Genomic DNA, 19,367 nt, shown 5'->3' on the forward strand with positions numbered 1-19,367 from the left:
CCTCACCAAGCCCAATAAGAAACGTCAAGGTCGAAAAGCTCCGCTGTGAAAGCAACCAAATAACCAATGGCCAGTACAAAGCAGGGCTGAGGTTGAATACCCCTGTTGCGGATTGAGGCTGAACTATGGTAATAGCAGTCCGGAAACATGGAGTCCGTCCACAGCAAGTCAAAGGGCCAGACTAAGTTCGTTCCGCTAGTTGCGACACCTTCATTCCAATAACAACTTTTAAAAGAGGCACATAACCAATAGCATGCGTGGAAGTCTGTTGGTAATCTTTAATTATCTTCACCTACCAGGATGTTGGGGGCGCCAGCTACGATAGTCTGACGGGAAACTAGGCTAGTTAAATGCGGTCAAAGTTGTTGCCGCTTAGCGAGGTGCTGTACAGATGCACCACTGTGAATCACATCTATGCGATGATCTATCATTAATTTATGTGTATAAACAGATAAATCTTGATAAGAATAAATACCAGATATATTGTTAAACGTGCATCTCGAATTTCTATTTATCCGGGGATATTCTTGATGTCTTGGATTAATCTCGTGTCGTTCCCCTGTCGCGGTGTGGCGTCCAGGAATGCGGTTTCATTCCAAGCATGCCCACAAAGCAAGCATGTTCAGCTGGGAGAGCATCATAGGGAGGCGGAATAACTTGACGCTATCTCCCTTTTCGGAGTACAAATCCTTGGGATTTGTGCCTGAATCCCTGTGTGATCGATCAATAATGAACCTAGAGTCTGCGTATATGCAGCCACTACCGATGTCAGCACCAACATGTCTCAGCTTTCCACAACACCATAGCGCTTCTAATAAGATACCATTCCACCCGACCCCCCATTCTCTTTTTAGCTTCTTTTCTCTCTGTTTTCACTCTTCCCCTCCATTATTCCATGTTAATGGAAAGTACATTCTTTTCGCCATGGGGCTGTTGAAGCGCCTCGTCTTTCTGGCGGCGCTGTTATTCAATGGTGTCGCCGCGGAGAGCTTTGCTTCCGTGCTCACGGAAGCACCTCAATGTGCTGTCAGTCACGAAACGTCGATCGAACGGATACAAACAAAATGCTGACGGGTGTTAGGCCGATTGCTTGGTTATGTTGTTCAGCCAGAAACCGTTTGCGGGAAAGGAGCAAAGCGCGATTTGCCACGACCAACAATTCGCCGATGCTATTGGAAATTGTCTGACGGCGAAATGCGAGGTACGACAGACATTGGGTACGCGCGCGACGGGAATCGAGACGGTAGAAAAACGAGTGCTGATGTTTGGGGGCAGATTTTATTAAGTTGTCATCAGCAGTATGCGGAATTAAACCGACCAACGATATCCTCCTGTATCGAACGTCAACCCTCACAATGTTCGGTTTGGCCATGATTTTCTTCGCCTTGCGAATAATAGCCACGATCAAGTTACGTCTTGGATGGGCTTTGGATGATGCAATGGCGATCGCCTCGGTTGTAAGTTAACAGACTACCAGGATTGATGGCGGGGATACTGACATCCAATAGATCTTTATGATACCAGTTGTTGTCATTATGCAATTCAGTGAGTATTGTCCAGCGGAATCGACAGTATGTGCATGGCTAACTCGACCTGTTCAACAGTGATGGAAAACGGTCTTGGTGTTGATCTATGGTACCTCTCAGATTACCAGATCACCCAGGGATTCAGGGTAAACAAATCACCTTTTCTCTCTGCCCTTATATGCACAGACAGCTGACTTTTGACTTGTCTCCAGCTCTTCTTCTTCCTCGAAATTCTCTACCTGGCCGCACGTATGCTAGTCAAATCCACGATTTTATGCTTCTTTTTACGAATATTCAGCAGCCCTAGATTCCGCCTTATAGTCAAGATCACAATAGCATTCAACGTTCTTATCGGTGTCGCATTCTTCATCTACGCCTTTTTCCAAACGACACCACTGAGCTTCTTCTGGGTTGGATGGCAAACCAAGGAAGCAGACAGAGTCATGTTAGGAATTATACGGCTGACGCTGCCACATGCGGTACTTGTCCTTTTATTGGATGTCTGGGTGCTTATATTACCGCTCACCCAGCTCTGGGAGTTGGGAATAAAGCTGAGGAAAAAGATTGGTGTCATGGCCATGTTTAGCTTTGGTATCTTGTGAGTCAAATAGGCGGACTTGTTTTGCTCTTCACTCGTATACTGATGATATATAGCCTTACAATTGTAGCTGCGATTCGAGTACACGAAGTAGTGCTCTTTGCCAAATCAAAAGACTTGACAGGTAAGCTTACCAAACACATTCAAAGACGTTTTAGCTAACAGAACAGTTATAAATGCACAGAAAGCCATGATATGGTCCGCCATCGAGCTATGTGTGGGTAACATGGTATCATGCATGCCTCACATCCGCAATTTAGTACGACACAGTAAATCACGAATACGCGAAAAGATAGGGAAGGAACAGGGACCTACCAACGAAGCAATATTTATTGAACGATCACTCGCACAAATATCAGTGGGTGATGCGACGTCAGAACCAGCGTTGTTTGACGCAGGAGGGTTATTGAAGGGAGATGCGACAATAACAGCAACAACTAATACCACTACAACTACTACGACGATAGGTGGTGGAAAGATGGAGAGCATAAATGGGAGATCAAGTAGTTATGCAAGCGATGCAGATACACAAGTTTAAATAATAAAATATAACAAAGCATTCTACATATTCCACACAGCATATAAGATGCCTCGAGTTCTGTCTGTCAATTGATGTCTGTCAATTGAATGTCATCGAGATGCCACTACGATCGACCACGCTACCCGCGACCATGATCAAATGTCAAGACTAGACTCATCACTGTAGCTCGGTAATTTTCTAGCTTCATCTGATAAACATCCACTAAAGCCACTAGTTTAGGTGCTGAAGCTACTGCAAGCACGCGCCAGGAACAGGTTCCACAGTGGATAATTAGTGGCAGAGACAGCGACAAGTGAGGAGATCATGTAATTGTTATTACTATATTATTTATTTTATTTAATTTTTGTTATCATCAAGGTCATTAAAAGATCTCGACATTTATCGGCAGGTGTAACCACCGTCAATGACAAGATCGCTACCAGTAGTGTAAGTGCTGGCATCAGACAGGAAGTAGACGTAAGCAGCCTTGAGCTCCTTGGCGTCACCGTTTCGGCCCATGGGGATCATGCTCCTCCAGAGCTCCTGAGTCTCGGCGTCGATAAAGTCAGAGAGACCAGTGTCGATGTATCCGGGGGAGATGGAGTTGACACGGGCAAAGTCGCGCCACTCGTTGGCGAGAGAGCGAGCCATGTGGATGCAGCCGGCCTTGGCCACGTTGTAAGAGGTCTGCTCTTGAGGGAAGTTGGCGATGTGGCCGGACATGGAGGCGGTGATAACGAAAGAACCGTGGCCCTGCTTTCGGAAGAGAGCACCGACGGCCTTGGCGCAGTAGGCGGTACCGTTAAGGTCGATCTGGATAACGTGGTCCCAGTCGGCAGCGGAGCCATCAATGACACCAGCATCGGCGGTAGCACCAGCGCTAGAGAGTGTTAGTATGATCAATTGAACATAGAACATCAATTGAAGAGAGAAACTTACTTGGCGACGAAACCGTCAATCTTGCCAAAGTCCTTGACAACCTCACCAACAAATCGCTCAACATCGTTGTAGTCGGCAGCGTTGAGCTTGTAGGCCTTGGCCTTGACACCGTACTCCTTGACGAGCTCCTCGACGTTCTTGTCGGCGCCCTCCTTGCGGGAAGCGTAGGTGATGGCGACGTCGGCACCCATCTCAGCAGCACCTCGGGCAGCCTCGATACCCATGCCTCGGGGACCGGAAGCGCCGGTGACGACGACAACCTTGCCCTTGAGGCTAAGGAGGTCGAGAATGTGGTTGGCCTTGGGGATTTGCTGAACCATGTTTGCGGTGGTGTAGTGGTGAGATGTAAAGAGGTAGAATTGGATGTGTGATGAAGAGTCAAGAGAAAGAGAAAAGAATAAAGGAGGAAGCTAGACTATTTGTACAAATTGAGGTCATGGCGTGAGTTGTTATCTAGACTACTACAAAGTAAAAGCAGCATCGCATCGCATGGATGGATGCATCCAAGCTATGGTGGGTGGGATGGATGGGTCTAGTGATGTCATGGAAGAAACAGCTCAAGACATGGCAAAGAAGACATCGGCGATTAAAGAGTAGAGATCCATAATAATTGATGGAGAATTGATCTAGTTTACTGATAATTGTCTACATTTCCCATACTACAGTATAGCTACTCGAACATTCCAAGGATGAGAGAAAAAAAAGAATTGCCCCTCCATTCTCTGACGAGACGCGTCGAGGGGTAATTTGTTGTGTTGGGTGTGTGTGTACCTTGAGAGAGGTCTGGTGGGACGAATGAGGCCATGGCTACAAGATCCAACGCTTTCTAGTCTCTCCCTTTCAATACTGTGAATCAATTGGCTGTTCATTTAATATACTTTTTAAATGGTGAGACGCGTGCATGCAAAAACACCACTGTCAGAACATGGCGGCGGGGTAATTGGCCATGGGTATTGCTTCACTCTTTTGTGTCTGTCGATGCGATCGAGACTGAGGTACATTTGGAGTTTATTTACTTTGATGGACCATTTCATCATTGATCCATAAAGTACCCAATTACTTTAGACATCAATTGCTGTACAACACTGACTCTCTAACAAAATACCACCGAGAACGCGCCCCGCGGGTGGATATCCTTGAGCGTCATTCTCCCGTCTCTCTTCCTTGCTTAGACTTGCTAAACCCCGCAGAACGGCCGGGCTTGACCGCTCTGTTTTTGGTCTAGTTTCGTTTCTTCTGTTGCATTAGGTCCGAAGCAGCCTTGGACGCGTTGACTTGGCTTCTGGCGCATCAGTCGATAATTAACTGGTTGGTGTCTAAGACTTGGTTAGTGGGGGCTTGGTAATCCCGGTCCGACAATAAAGCTACCCTGGACATGACAAGACAAGATAAATGATGAGTTAATACATCACCAATGCTTACTGAGTCTTGGTATAAATGAGTAATAGTAATTATCAGATATTAAGTAATTACAAGTCATCATTTGAAACAGTTTGTAATGCTTCATCATACAATTTAAAGACATAATGTGACCAAGGTAATTGTTCATCGCAAGAGGGGTATCACGACGGTCAATGTCTCACAAGCCACATGTTGAGATGCATTAAATTGACATTCAGTACATAACATTGCTTATTCATTAACTTGAACCCTGAATCATCTGTCGCCGCTTTAACTAAATAAGGTATCGGAAATCCCGCTTCATTCTCAAAGCCTCATCAGGACTGTCCATGACCTCAACCGCAGCCGTGTGCGCAGCCACATCCCCTCTCGTCTCCCAAGCAGTCGCCTCACCCCTCTCAAGCTTCTTGTTGAGGTCGATCAGCACCAGCCTGAAGATGTAGCATCCCAACACCGTCACACCAAACATGGACAACACAATGCCGTAACTCTTGCGGTATCCGTTCTCCTTGAGATCCCACACGTACGAACCAGCAACGTTACCCAATTGACTGAACGCGTTGATCATGGCGATCGCGACAGCGCGCTTGGCGGGTGGTCGGGGGAACGAAGACGAGATCCACGAGTAAAAGACGATGAAGCCGGCGTAGGAAGATGCTTGGAGGAAGAGAGCAAGGTAACGCGCTGCGACGGCTTCGGTGGCCATGCTGATGATGAAACCGATTGTTCCGACACCAATTGGGCCGACAATATGCCAGAACTAATTGATTAATTGTTAGTAAAATGTTCTCAATTGATGCGACAAAATTGAAGCGGTTGGAACTAACCTTTTCGGCAGTCTTGTCAGAGTGCCAAGCGTTGATGACTGAGACAATACAAGAAAAGACCCATGGGGGCGCGCTCATCAGAAGAGTGGGAACGTAACCGAATCCAAGCGTCTGGGTCAAACTGGGCTGTTTAATCTGTTAGCAACGTCGCGCAATTGATCTCAAGGCGCGATTGACTTACGAAAAAGGCATTGAACGAAAGTCCAACGACGTAGGCGGTAAAGGTAAGCATCATGATGTAAATCTTGACATCCTTCACAGCAAGCTTGAGACCGTAGAATGCACCCTCCTCACGAGAATCCTCATCGGCCTCACCAACATCTTCAACCATGCGCAATTGCGCAACCTGTCTCTCCTCCTCGGTGAAACCACGAGAGTTGTGAGGCAAGTCGGGAAGAATAAAGGCAGCAGAAATGGCAACACCCATAGTGATGGCGCCCTCAATCCAGAACAGCCATCGCCACGCAGCATGACCCAACACACCCTGCATGTTGGACAAAACACCCGCGCCGACGAGGGCAGAGAAGGCGTTGGAGATCAGGTTACCACAGAAGAGGATGGCATTGCGCTTGGTGAGCTCGCTTCGGGTGTACCATTTGGACAGAATAAGCAGCGCACCAGGCAAGAAAGCCGCCTCGACGAAACCAAGGAAGAATCGAATGCAGACCATTCCAGCAAAGTTGTGCACGCTACCACTGAGTGTAGAGATCAGACCCCAGAGCAACATGGCCGCAGCAATGTACAGCGAAGGACGCTGGATGCGGTTGATGAACATGTTGGAGGGGACCTGCATGAGAATGTACCCGACGTACAGAATACTCAAGCAGGTGGCATATTGGTTGTAGCTCAGGTTCAAGTCTTCTTGGAGACCCTTGAGACGGGCGGCAGCCATGTTATTGCGATCGAGGTAGTTCATGATGTAGATGAGGACGAAGAGGGCGCAACGGGCGTCGAGCTTGCGCTTCATGCTCTTTTCGACGGCAGCGCGATGCTGAGGGTCCATCGCGAGGGCTTGGGCTGTCGCGCCGCGGGATTGCGACTCGACGCTTGTTTTGGCCGTGGCCATGTGGTCGTCTGACTTCTGGTCTGCCATGATTAGAGGGTATTGAGAGACACAGCAAGATGGAGATGATTGATCAAGTGGTTGGGGGCATTGTCGCATTTATGAAGAAACCTGTAGTTATGTTACATCATCGCGTCGCGGAGAAAAAGAAGGCAGAGAAAAAATAAACATGGGGGACGAGAACTGGGGAAGGGGGTTTATCCGCTATGCTTAACCCGAATGGGTCAAGTTGATCCCCGGCTTCCCCCAGAGTTGGTTGACTGTCACCCTCTGGAAAGAAGATGCAAAATTCAGAGTGTCACACTTTTGAAGAGACAACCAATTAGTTGTGTTGTTCAAGGGGTTTGTGGAGGTGGTGTCTGTAGATCTTGTCCCTGTATAGATTGGATGATTAGTGGTAGACTGAAGTGCATGTTTCTCATATTCCCCGACAAAGAACAATAACTAACATTCAGTATCACGATTATAGAAACATTCTAGACTATTAATTACCGGTAGATCGATAGACAAATAAGAATTAACGTCTTACAATAACCGTCTAATGCCGAGATAACTCCAAGTTTGCCAACGTTGGAGAGAAAATGCGGAGACTCCGCAAAAAAGGAAAAGTGAGGGGAATCTGCCCATTCCAACCCTTACAGTGACAAATAGGCCCGAATACGAACCGGAGTTAACACTTCCAGCCAAGGAGGTCTTCCCCAGGAGTTTGTCAATGCTCAACACCCAAGCAGCAGAATTAAAATTTGGTTGCCCGTCTTTTTCAATGCCCGTGGGGAAATACTGAGAAACAGTGGAGATTAAGTTGGGGAAGAAAAGAATTGGAGACTAGAGGTTCGCTGGGGGATTTTGGGTTTAGCGATGCTAATAGTGGAGGAGGTTTAGCTAATGAGGGTGAGTGTCGACCGGACCTCGGGAATTGTCGGTCAACAAAGAGTCAATGCTCGAGTGGATTTGATATGGGTAAGAATAAATCCAGTACCATGGAATGGGTAACGAAGGCATTGTGTGAACACGTTTCTCTCTACAACTGTTATGCTAGTCATGTTGATGCAGTTCGGCAAAGGTGGGATGTGGGAGTTGCGACAAGTTGGTGGTTGTTGGAGATGGTTCGCCAAGATAATAAGGAGAACCCACGGCCCACTAGAAGATTTAGTCTTGATGACCTAGTCTCTGTGTCAAGTGACCTGATGTAGGATTGTTTCATTTAATGTTGGAGTCTAGTCCTTCTCAAGGATTAATCCATCACGGGATAGGAAACAACTTTTCTTTAGAAATCACAATTCATCCTCAACCATAATGTTCAACTCATAAATTATTTTTACAATCATCAATGAGGCAGAAGCGCTCACGAAACAGTCGCTAATATCTAAATCTAACTCTATCAAAATCACAATCACTTCTCCAACCGTCCAGCCTCACTCGTCTCATCCCTAGACTGTTTCAAAAACGGCACAAGCGTCGTTCCTCCAGTCCCCGTCAACTCTTCCTCTTTACCCTTCTTCAACGATGAACTCGCCAAGTTCTGTGGTCCCTTCATCGCATTTCCTTGTCTTGACGGCAAGATGATGTACCGTGTGACAATCTGGATATGCTTGTTTCTAAACACCGTCAACGCATCTGTTGCTGCGCTGAAAGTCTTTTGTAGACGCTCTTGTTCAACAGTGTGTGGTGTTTGAAGCGCGAGTTCGCGAATACTGCCCATTCGGGCAATGTGTGTTAGGAAACGACGGTGTGGTCCGGGCATGTAATCCTTGACGATGTCGTGGTAACTTCTCTCGCCCTTGACTTCGGTGTTGTTTCCACTTGTGATGTGTTCTACTCCCAACACGATATCGAAGAATTGGATAAGAGAGCTTTGGCCATTGCTTCCACCTCGTAAATGGCGCCATTCACCCTTTCCATTACCCTCATCGTAGAAAACACCATTGGGAAGACCAGCAGCTTCCATGTTTTTACTACCCGCCAAAAAGGGACGGATCTTGTAATAAAAGGTCATGGGGTCGCACTTTTCATACATTCTTTCTAACAAAGCACCGACACCGTCGATGCATGTTTTTAGGTCTTCAAGGGCTGAGATGATTGTGTTGTAGTCTCGGGTCTTGACGGCCTCGAGGGCTTCCATCATGCGAGGGATAATCTTTCCGGCGCGTGCCTCCATGGCGACGCTGATGAGGAGAAACCATGACTCTGACTCTGTGTCGGTAAAGGTGTGAAGAGTAGAGAGGTCATCGAGGTTGGAAAAGTCTGAGCCTGCGCAGGAAAAGTTCCAGAGGTTGGCTGCGGCATAAGACAGGACGGGAGGGAGTTCGAGATGTTTTGACACGGCGAGGAAGGGGACAGTAATCTGAGGGGGCAGTATCTATCAAAATATTAGCACATATACTAGAAGAGTAGACCCAATTGAACTCACCTCGGCTGGCTTCTCACCGCCCCAGACATAAGCATGCGTCAAAAAGGCAAGAACACTGTATGCCCTCCTCCACTCAGGCTCGGACTTTAGTCTATCAGTCCCCAACACGGGCATGGTATCAACAGCCCGTCTGATATCATTGTATTTAATCAATGCAGAAACATGCTGAATAACAAGTTCCCAAGGCTGGTAGTATAAATCGGGGAATTGTTTTAGAGGGCTGTGCTCAGGGAGGAAGGCGTTGCTTGTCACGGCAAACTGCTTTAGCTCGGCCGTGAGCTTGATACGGGGCAATTGGTGTGTAACGGCGTGTGGCGACATTGTGTAGATCAAAGAATAAACAATAACGGTTGGCTAAATTAATGGTTTGGGTCTGTAGATGAAAGAAGTGACATTTTCTAGAAAAGTCCAGATTAAAATAACAATTCCCCTAAAACCGCCAAGATGATTCCCTTCCAAGTTTTTCCTTCCATCCGTCTTCCGTGCATTCAATCCTCCGAACTATCCTCAACCTCCGAAATATCATGATACGGATGAGAATTGTGTTACCTCCCGAGTCTATCTTCCGCATCCGATGACAGGCATGTGACCAATCGCTAAACGTCACCATGTCAAAAATGGATAATGACGTCCACTATTTCGGATATCGGCGGACGGAACTTCGGATCTAACTAATAGTCCCGCGCTTCCGCTACTGGCATTACACAACTGCTATCGCCGGCACTGGCCGAGAGAGGGGTGAAGAGTCAAGCATAAAGTGATTTCGTGATCCCGCATCCCATCATACGACTTTTCTTACACACCAAATCACAAGCATCTTGACAGTCAGCATCTTATACACACAATGGAGTTGTCATCTTTTGTCGAGCGTCTACGAAGCGGCGCACCGCCCAAGTTCCCCAATGACGCTAACTCGCTTGAGTTTGCGCGCAATTTGGATTCGCAGGATAAGTTGAGCCATCTCAGAGATGAGTTTGTGCTTCCTACGAAAAAGTCTTTGAAGAAGAAGGCTCTTGATGGGTCAATTCGTAAGTCAAATATCTTTTTGTTAGGTCAAATTGAGACTAATGGCTGTGAAGCAAATGGTGTTGCGCAAAATGGAAGCGTCACCAATGGAAACGGAACAAATGGTCATGATGATGGTGACCAGCAATGTCTTTACTTTGTCGGTAACTCTCTTGGTGCTCAACCAAAAGCTGTTAGGGAACATCTCAACGCACAGCTCGAAACATGGGCTTCTATCGGTGTAAACGGTCACTTCAGTGCAATGGGCAACTCACCACTACCCGCATGGCAAGACCTTGCCGAGGACTGCGCTATCCGATCCGCTGATATTGTTGGCGCTTCTCCTCATGAGATTGTCATCATGAACACCCTCACAGCCAACTTGCATTTCCTCATGGCCAGTTTCTACAAGCCCAACGAGAAGCGCCACAAGGTCATTCTCGAATGGAAGCCTTTCCCCAGCGATCACTACGCTATTGAGAGTCAAGTAGTTTGGCACGGTCTTGACCCCGAGAAGAGCATGGTCAAGATTGAGCCCAATGAGGATCACATCATCACGACTGATCTCATCCTTTCCACCATTGACCAGCACGCCGACGACACCGCTCTTCTCCTTCTCCCTGGTATCCAGTACTACTCCGGCCAACTCTTCGACATTCCCCGTATCACAGCCTACGCACAAGCAAAGGGAATTGTCGTGGGCTGGGATCTCGCACACGCAGCTGGAAACGTTGAGCTCAAGCTTCACGACTGGAACGTTGACTTTGCATGCTGGTGCACATACAAGTACATCAACGCCGGTCCTGGTTCCATTGCCGGTGCTTATGTTCACGAGCGTCATGGAAAGGTTGAGGTGAACTCTGAGACAGGCAAAGCTAGCTACAGACCTCGTCTCATGGGTTGGTACGGAGGTGACAAGAGTGTGCGATTCAACATGGACAACAACTTTATTCCCACTGCTGGTGCAGGAGGATACCAGCTTTCCAACCCCTCCGCTATCGACCTAGCCAGTTTGTCTGGTGCTTTGAGTGTGTTTAACAAGACAACCATGCACGAACTCCGCTCAAAAGCTTTGGTTCTCACAGCATACGCCGAACATCTTCTCGACCAGATCCTTTCAGAATCCAATGACTCGGAACTATTCCGTATCATCACCCCACGAGATCCTCTGCAGCGCGGAACACAATTGAGTGTATTGCTGAAGGATGGCTTGTTGGATAATGTGAGTGCGGCGCTGGAGGAGAACGCTGTGATTTGTGATAAGAGAAAGCCTGGTGTTATCCGAGTTGCGCCTGTGCCGCTGTACACGAGGTTTGAGGATGTTTGGAAGTTTATGCAAATCTTGAGAGGGGCTTTGAAGAATTAGAATAAAATGGATTAGAACATGATATAATAAGCGTCAATTAATTTTATGTTTTTGATACCGATGTCTGTCTAGTCTAGAATTTGTTTTGTGTGTTGTTCGTGAGAACACTGGAGATTGTAGAAGTACACCACCTAATTTTGACCCTTGCTCGAATACTTTGTTGTGAAACAAAGATGGCCATGTGTTTTTCGGCTATAAGCCAAATGATTTATCACTTTTCTTTTACCTTTGCTTGCCGTATCCCATCATGCCGTGCTTACTGTCGGCTAGACATGGCCCTCTGGTATCTGACGACATCTGCAGACATGAGGCACGAGCAACACCGTCGGATACGATATCAAGAACATACCCGCAGCCACCTCCGAACTTCCGCATTTCCCATCAGTGCCGGTTCATTACATACATCGTACACTCGCCCATAAACAGGTTTCTGATCTACAAGTGATGCGTCAGATCAATCCCCCCACCACCATCCAAAAGCGCAAACAGGTTCAAAGCCGAGCCAGTGTCAGCTTCATTCCCTATTGTCCAATAGCTCGGATCAGGAGTCTGCATCATGGACTCACTTAGTCCCAGAAAGGCCGAGTCCAAATCACCAAAAAGAGGCGATGCAACATTCTGTAGACCATTGTGTTGAAGAAAAGATCTATCTAGCGATTCTCTTCCTCTGGTGGTAGAAGGGCTGAGCCCGGGCTGGCTTGTCTCTCTGCGGAATGTCGATGGCGAGTCTGTTGTATCAGAGGGTATCAGACCGAATAATTGGCTTGAGTTTTCTGTGCGTCGTTGACGTTCGGCAAGTTCGCGCTTTTCGAGATGTTCAAGAGATGTTGCAAGAAGAGATTGGGCGATAAGGGAATATTGACCCGCGTGGGTGTCGTGGTTGGAGCAATGGTCAAGAGCGTGGATGGCCATGCGGGTGTATTTCTCTAGGACTCTACCAAAGCCGCCAAGGAGACCAATCCCTAAAACAAGAGAACTAGCGAACAACCATGACCTGAAGAAATTAGAAAGACTCTGCGTATTAGAGGTTTGGATACTCACACTAGAATAGGAACATGTCCTACAAGGACACCCCTTTGGATTAGGTCAAGTATAGGATCAACCATCAAACTGGCCGCATCGATGCACGCATCAGCAAGCTTCGACTTTCCAGATGTCAAAGCAGATCGACCATTGGAAGCCGCTGAACCATCAGACAACCGTCTGCAGAGCTCATACATGAGGAATGGGCGGGATACTAGCATGACGGCATAGTAATACGTAGCCAAGATCTGACACGCTCCACTTGCTTGAGCTCTGTCTTGAATATCCGGATTGGCGACGATATCTTTGAGTTGTTTCAACCAGCGCGATGACCAGTCTCGTAGTTGGAGTGATATACCCTCTGTAAGCTGTAAAGAGATTTTACGTCGTGAGTAAATCTCTGTAACAACACCTTCCAGAACTAGGAATATTTGTACTGAAGCGTTGAGTAGATCAGGTGATTCATCGAGATTCTCATCGGGACTTTGATAAGGTACCGTGCAATCAACATCCGACGTTGCCGGCGGTCTTCCCATAGATGAACTCAAAAACAGATCAACAACACGCAAACTCTTCCACAGACGATCCCTTTGTCTGTGTATATCCGGTCCAAAACGCGCATTGACTTCTGTCCTATGGATACCGATAGAATAAGCTGCTCGGACAGCTGTGCCGAAGAATAAAAATGCGCCATTGATTTGACATGAGCAGAGCATGTATAGCGTGATAAGAGTAAACATCTGAACCGTTGTGACGCTCAGATTACCCGTGAGGTTAGAATATGCCTTTTCACGCGCATACTCGAAGTATTCCTGCGCGCGCTCCTCGTTATCAATCTTTGTTCCGATGGCCAGAACGAGTAGATTGACGATAGTAGTGGCATCGTCAGTTTTCTGACCCATGTTCGCCCAGAAGATAAGATCATCTTGTAATCGTCGATGATCGAATAAATCCACAAGCCCTGTCGCAATTGCTAAGTAATTTGACACAGCATGCGGAATATCGTCGGTGTTAACGCTTGGAATGCGGTTATCGCCAGGTGTTCGACGCGATTGATGCGCAGTAGCATTTTCAAGGACAGAATAACGGCTTGACTGTGGTGCAAAAGCATTCTGTCCAACTCTAGTGGTGACAAGTTGACGCACAGATTGAAAGAAGCTCAATGGCGCACAATCGCCCACAAAGATCAATTTCCCCTGGGCATCGCATACCAGCCTCGCTTCTCTAGGAACTTCAGTTTCATCCTCTGCGTCAATTGCTTGATTCTGTGTCGTTCCATTATTGATAGGCGTAGTAGCAGGACTATTCCTCCCTGTGGAAATTCTGCCTGTAGAAAGAGCTCTATCAAGTTCCGAAGCAGGAGGTGATCGTAGAGAAGACACAGATCCTTGAGGATTAGCTCTTCGTCGTCGGACTTGAGGTGAATAATGGCAATCGTGAGGCTTTTGACGACGTGCGCAGTAACTGCAAGGTAATTTTCCGTCGCATTTTACTTTGCGAGATTTACAACCATCGCAGGCGTTTGCGATGCGGCTGCGGATATAACGTTCTGTTGGTTCTTGCATTTGATGATGGGATTGAGGGAAGGGGAATTTTGTTGCTACGGAAGCACTGTGGAGATGGAGAGACGGAAAGGAGCGGATGTTCGGCTGAGAAATTGTTAGTGCAAGTCTTCGGCCCGCTCAACATTCCGAAGCTTGGCTGTGAGAATGAGACCTAAGATATATGCTGAATTGATGAGGTATTGTATAACAACTTATTTCTATATCTGGGATATGAGTTTTGATGTCTTCACTGTTAATAGTTGACTGATAGACTAATTATATGCACACTGGGCGGATGTGCACTTCGGATATGCAGAATGGCGGCTAAGTTCATGAGTATAACCACTAACATCAGCCTCGACATTACACGAGACAACCAGTCACCATTTGCGATAATAGAAATCTGAAAGTCATTGGAATTGAGAACTGACTTAGAATTGAGTCTCGAGATAATCAATTCTTAGGTTCCTAGGTGATTCGTAATCCGGTGGACGGACGCAGACAGGCATACTGTTACATCCGATGCTTCCGTTCAACTTTGTTAACGTCAGGTGATGACTTTTCCCCTGCCCTGTTGATAGTTTGCAAGCTTTTACTAATCTCCTAGATTTAGGGCACCGGTTGCACTTTCCAGTTGTACTGTGTCTTCATCTGGCGGGCCCGTCGAAGCAATTGATTCTCCGCCAGAACTGTTGATAGATGTTGAGCTGTTATTGTTGAACCGCAGGGTATCGGGAAAAGATGAATAGGTGTTCGAGTCTCTTGCCTTCCGCCTGACTTTCTTTTCTTTGAGTGTTTCTACCACATCTGCCCTTAGCCTCTGTGCAAGCTTACTTAGAAGGACATCTCGAGCTATGCCAAGGCTCTCTTCATCGTGGTACTCGGGAAGTCGCCAGTTTCGATACATGTTATTGTGAGACGAGCGAACACACGGCTTTTCACTCTCGAGGGTGTCAAAATAGTAGTGGCATAGTCGACACGTAGGCTTACTACTGCCGATGTAGCTCCATCGATTCCAATAACATTCTACCGCTGTCAATCCGTTCTTCAAAAGGTATTCGTGTACCAGGATTTCCGCATGCAAGAAGGGCCTAAACCTTCGGGACAGCTGAAAATCACGAATAATAATGTCGTCAATTCCCATTTGTTCGAGGTCCTCAGCCGCCTGTAAAAGCTGCGTATCTTGGATTTTGTCTTCCGCAACTATATGCTGCATGATGATTGAGCTCGTGAGGTCGGATTTTAGAATAGGGTTTGCAATGCGTGGACCAGATGGTATCATGGTAATCTCAAAATCCAAGAATAGATTGGGCCATCTTTCAGAAATTGCAACGATGCCGAGAGCTGCTTTGCGGTACGAAAGCCAGCGCCCAAGAAAGTGTCGGAGGTTGCACCATGGTTCGGATCTTGTCATTTCTCCATCTTTGGCCCTCTGCGAGATCATTTTGTTGATACCCGCTGGGTCTAGGGAGACGATCGCTTTGATCAACGTTTCACAGTCGCTGATTGCTAAGCCGGCGTGTTACTCTCATGCCGGTCGCATAATTCGACGAAGAAGAATACTTACATTTATCCTCTGTATTGGATTCTGACATGTCGAGTTGGAAATTGCATTTGTCCGCTAAAGACAAGAGACTCTGCATTGGCTCGGAAGCTTAAATAGTTCAGGGCGCGGTTTCACAGCTACACATTCGGGATATGACTTACTTTCATCTTCTTCCCGTCTTTTGCAATCTTCTAAGCACTCTTGCACGGCTTCGCTCAAATATCTCAAGTATTCTTTCAGCCGTGGAAAATTGAACGATAGTATGAACCAAAGCACTCGTTTTCCCAACGCGGCGGTCTGCAAACCCTTTGGGTTCTTGCCCACGAGATTCAACAACGCTTGGACGAAATCCTGCGTTGTTTGTAGGCCCCTTGTATCCTTTGAGTTGAAACCAAAAACATAGTTGGGGCCAAGGGAACCTTGGAGTATTGCAAGGGCACTGATTGTATCCCCACCACGCTCGTTGTCGCAGACCTGGGCTAGCTTGTTGACATAAAATTGGAATGCTTCAAAGTCCGGCATCTCCGCTTTGTATTTTACAATTGATTGTTTCTCGTGTGGATAAGTAGGATAGGCGCCAACTTTTTGCAACGCCAATTCAAGAACGATGGGTTCGTACAAGAGTCCAAGTTGGTGAGGGGTCAAGCCATCGAAGTTGTCTGACTGCCAAGCCCGTGATACAGACATGATTGCTTCTGGATAGAATGGCAGGAGATAGCAAGTTGGTAAGTGGGATCAAATACTTGCAGTCGGTAGAAGTGATCAAGGTCATATCAAACGAAGGAAAATGTGTAAGTGTAACTGGATTTCAGCTCCTTTCACGTCATCCTATATAAATGACGTAGGATATTTTTGTCATCGGAGGGGTAATAAAATGAAACATAAGGTTGGGTGTGATGTTGAGCCCTGTGGCGTTGCTGTCATCAATACTGTTCGCACACTATTCCATCATTGAAATCTGCCTACTGTTAATCGTGCGGCTCTTTCTAGAGTGCCAGCGGTTACATGACACATAAAATGAAATATACTCGGAATGCGCTCTAACACCAGGAAACCATAATGACGATGATGAGGGTGGCCTGGTGATAACCACCAGTGTCTAAACTCTGTTTCAATTGAATTGAATAGGACGGCTCTCTTAAAATGGGTTGCAATTATTACTGAATTTCACCCATGCCACACTCCTGTGCCTACAAAGCATGGACCACAAACCCAACTCCATTGGAGATCTGTCCTATCACAGCAATGTTCGCCATCATATTATAATTAAAGTCCGTAGATGTGTCGGTAAGAACATCTCCGGTGTCGGTACATGTAGTAGACGAGGTACAAGACATGGCTGGAACACTGCAGCTCAAGGTATCACCATCTTTAACGGGCGGCGTGCAAGTAATAGCAACCTCTGAGGAGTCCGGATCATCGGTGCATAAACTTAGCGAGGCAATGTCTTGACCTTGCCTGAAAAGTGCACAGACGGCAAGTGAGTTTCCAACCAAAAGGCGGCCACTTAGTGCTTCGATATTGAAGACGGTAGGCGAGTAGACCGTATTACTTCCAGGGAAAATCAGGTTGTTACCCCTGACGCGATTGGAAAAGAGGAATGCGCCTTCGACTGGGGCTCGTGATCCTTTCAGTTGGAATTCGGTAATGATTGGCATTTCTGCAGTGGTTGTTGTAGCTTCGGTTGTCGCAGTGGTCTCAATGGACGTTGGGGCCGTGGTCGTGTCGGCGACGCCAGCATCGGTGGAAGCAGTGGTCTCAGTGGCGATGGTCGACTCTATTGTGGAAGTCACTTCAATAGAAGCCGATAGCAAAGTGGTAGTTGTTTCGATTGCTGAGACTGGCTCAGTGGCTGCGTCCGTAGCGCTCGTGTCAACACCAGTTGTGACTTCTGAAATGATAATTGAACTGATCGCTGAAGATTCTAAAGCGAGACCAGTGCTGGTTATCTCCGATGGTATTAAAGTCGTCGATGCAATAGTTGAAAAGTCAGAGGCTGGACAGGATGTTATTAATTTTGCCCCAAAGCGTCGAACCGAGAGCTTACACAAAGACCGAGGTTTGCAAACACTTGCTCCAGCGACCTGTAAGCCAGCGAGGCTAAGCGCTACTGAATGGAGGATGCAAGGACGCATGGTAATCAGATGGAACACAACACGGACTCAGACAAAGTAGTGAAGGAAAAAAGAAGAGGAAAGTAAGAAGGAATACAGTCTGACTTATTTAAATTAAAGATAACTAGCAGAAGAAAACAAGAATCTAGAATTTCGAATCGCATATATCAATCCAATAGTTCGGATATGGTGACAAGGCTAGTGGCTAGTTTTCGAATTACTGATGTCTCTACAGCACCTGATTCGATGAATTGCACACTAAATTGGCGGACAGCGTGCCCTTGTAAGCCACTACCCCTGGAAATGTCACGCGAAGTCTTTCAACCCTCAGTCAAGGTTGTAAAGAGATCTTTACATCTCTTCATTAAGATCGCAAACAATTTCACTATGGTTCCAAAAATCTTTACCATATACCTTGCCTTGGCCGTTTCAGTTACAGCAGCGTCGGTTGAGCAACGTGCACCATCTGGCTGTTGGCCTGTTCCGCCTGATACCAATGCCGGTAGCACCTTGGTGCCTGTTAAAGCTGCTAAGACGGCCAATTGTTATTTCAACTACAGCCATCCGGATACACAGCTATATTACGATTCGCTGATCGACTTGTGGGCATCCTGGGGCGCTGATATGATCAAACTCGATTTCATTACTCCAGGATCTATCGTGGGATCCAAGCCTATACCGGATGATACTAGCGGTGCAGCTATTGCTATGCATAATGCTATCGCGAACAATGAAAAAAGGATTCGCCTCGATGTTTCTTCAAATGTTTGTCGCAACTCGCCATATATGGAAATCTGGGACAAGAACACTGATACTATGCGCGTTGCTGTGGACATTAACAATAACAATTCGAAAAGCTTCATTGGCATGTGGAAGGTTCAAGGAACTATTGAGCAATATCGGCTCTTTATCAACCAGATAGTGGAGGGGAAAAAGCTGATGCGGACACGACCAGACTTCGACAATCTCTTTGTTGCGAACCCAGAGGCCATTTCTGGTATCAACGATAATCAACGTCTGACAGTCATGAGTCATTGGATTGGCGCCTCTGCCAATCTGATTATGGGATCTGATCTGACAAACATTGATGACCTCGGAAGAAAGCTCCTTACCTCTCCTGGCACAATCCGTGCCAGAGACTTCTGCACGAAATGGCCCATGCAGCCTCGTAATCCGGGGACAGGCCGCAATACTGCCCAACAACTACAAGCTTGGGTTGCTGGCCCGAGTGATAATGGGCAAGCCTATCTTTTGATGACAAACCTGGGACCAAACCACGGCAGAGGAAATTTCGATACTGTTGGAGAAGGAGTACAAAGACTGTCGACCACACTCGGACAGCTTGGTTTTCGCAGCCCTAAGTACTCACTTACCCAAGTTTGGTCAGGCAATACCTCTACTAAAGGGCTAAATGATAAGATCACTCTTGACTTGGATAATGGTCAGTCGGTCTTCTTTCAGGTAGCTCCTATATAAGTGGACTAT

At 46.9% G+C, this 19,367-nt stretch overlaps 9 protein-coding genes across 9 annotated transcripts; 3 read left to right on the forward strand and 6 right to left on the reverse strand.

Annotated features, from left to right (window-relative positions):
• Positions 1-924: 924 nt before the first annotated feature.
• On the forward strand, positions 925-2,662 carry FSST1_010305 (CFEM domain-containing protein; the record flags this gene model as incomplete). Its single annotated transcript, XM_083233322.1, has 8 exons — positions 925-1,026; positions 1,082-1,217; positions 1,276-1,457; positions 1,509-1,545; positions 1,605-1,672; positions 1,739-2,124; positions 2,181-2,248; positions 2,295-2,662. The coding sequence occupies 8 exons, from the start codon at positions 925-927 to the stop codon at positions 2,660-2,662; spliced, it is 1,347 nt and encodes a 448-aa protein (XP_083080001.1).
• A 381-nt stretch (positions 2,663-3,043) lies between these two features.
• FSST1_010306 (SDR family oxidoreductase) lies at positions 3,044-3,903 on the reverse strand (the record flags this gene model as incomplete). Its single annotated transcript, XM_083233323.1, has 2 exons — positions 3,044-3,524; positions 3,584-3,903. The coding sequence occupies 2 exons, from the start codon at positions 3,901-3,903 to the stop codon at positions 3,044-3,046; spliced, it is 801 nt and encodes a 266-aa protein (XP_083080002.1).
• Positions 3,904-5,258: 1,355 nt separating this feature from the next.
• On the reverse strand, positions 5,259-6,973 carry FSST1_010307 (major facilitator superfamily domain-containing protein; the record flags this gene model as incomplete). Its single annotated transcript, XM_083233324.1, has 3 exons — positions 5,259-5,744; positions 5,812-5,937; positions 5,993-6,973. 3 exons carry the CDS (start codon positions 6,971-6,973, stop codon positions 5,259-5,261), a joined length of 1,593 nt encoding a protein of 530 aa, XP_083080003.1.
• A 1,294-nt stretch (positions 6,974-8,267) lies between these two features.
• FSST1_010308 (indoleamine 2,3-dioxygenase) lies at positions 8,268-9,605 on the reverse strand (the record flags this gene model as incomplete). The annotated part of the gene is made up of 2 exons (XM_083233325.1): positions 8,268-9,233; positions 9,285-9,605. The coding sequence occupies 2 exons, from the start codon at positions 9,603-9,605 to the stop codon at positions 8,268-8,270; spliced, it is 1,287 nt and encodes a 428-aa protein (XP_083080004.1).
• Positions 9,606-10,128: 523 nt separating this feature from the next.
• FSST1_010309 (kynureninase) lies at positions 10,129-11,655 on the forward strand (the record flags this gene model as incomplete). The annotated part of the gene is made up of 2 exons (XM_083233326.1): positions 10,129-10,312; positions 10,364-11,655. 2 exons carry the CDS (start codon positions 10,129-10,131, stop codon positions 11,653-11,655), a joined length of 1,476 nt encoding a protein of 491 aa, XP_083080005.1.
• Positions 11,656-12,090: 435 nt separating this feature from the next.
• FSST1_010310 (uncharacterized protein) lies at positions 12,091-14,243 on the reverse strand (the record flags this gene model as incomplete). Its single annotated transcript, XM_083233327.1, has 2 exons — positions 12,091-12,649; positions 12,697-14,243. The coding sequence occupies 2 exons, from the start codon at positions 14,241-14,243 to the stop codon at positions 12,091-12,093; spliced, it is 2,106 nt and encodes a 701-aa protein (XP_083080006.1).
• A 574-nt stretch (positions 14,244-14,817) lies between these two features.
• Positions 14,818-16,455, reverse strand: FSST1_010311 (nucleic acid/nucleotide deaminase domain-containing protein; the record flags this gene model as incomplete). The annotated part of the gene is made up of 3 exons (XM_083233330.1): positions 14,818-15,731; positions 15,790-15,876; positions 15,930-16,455. The coding sequence occupies 3 exons, from the start codon at positions 16,453-16,455 to the stop codon at positions 14,818-14,820; spliced, it is 1,527 nt and encodes a 508-aa protein (XP_083080007.1).
• A 503-nt stretch (positions 16,456-16,958) lies between these two features.
• FSST1_010312 (uncharacterized protein) lies at positions 16,959-17,903 on the reverse strand (the record flags this gene model as incomplete). The annotated part of the gene is made up of 2 exons (XM_083233331.1): positions 16,959-17,764; positions 17,816-17,903. 2 exons carry the CDS (start codon positions 17,901-17,903, stop codon positions 16,959-16,961), a joined length of 894 nt encoding a protein of 297 aa, XP_083080008.1.
• Positions 17,904-18,269: 366 nt separating this feature from the next.
• Positions 18,270-19,358, forward strand: FSST1_010313 (uncharacterized protein; the record flags this gene model as incomplete). The annotated part of the gene is made up of 1 exon (XM_083233332.1): positions 18,270-19,358. The coding sequence occupies one exon, from the start codon at positions 18,270-18,272 to the stop codon at positions 19,356-19,358; it is 1,089 nt and encodes a 362-aa protein (XP_083080009.1).
• Positions 19,359-19,367: the final 9 nt, after the last annotated feature.

The sequence above is a fragment of the Fusarium sambucinum genome, chromosome III (assembly GCF_050947815.1).
Source record: "Fusarium sambucinum isolate potato_lamoka chromosome III, whole genome shotgun sequence".
Lineage (NCBI taxonomy): Eukaryota > Fungi > Ascomycota > Sordariomycetes > Hypocreales > Nectriaceae > Fusarium > Fusarium sambucinum.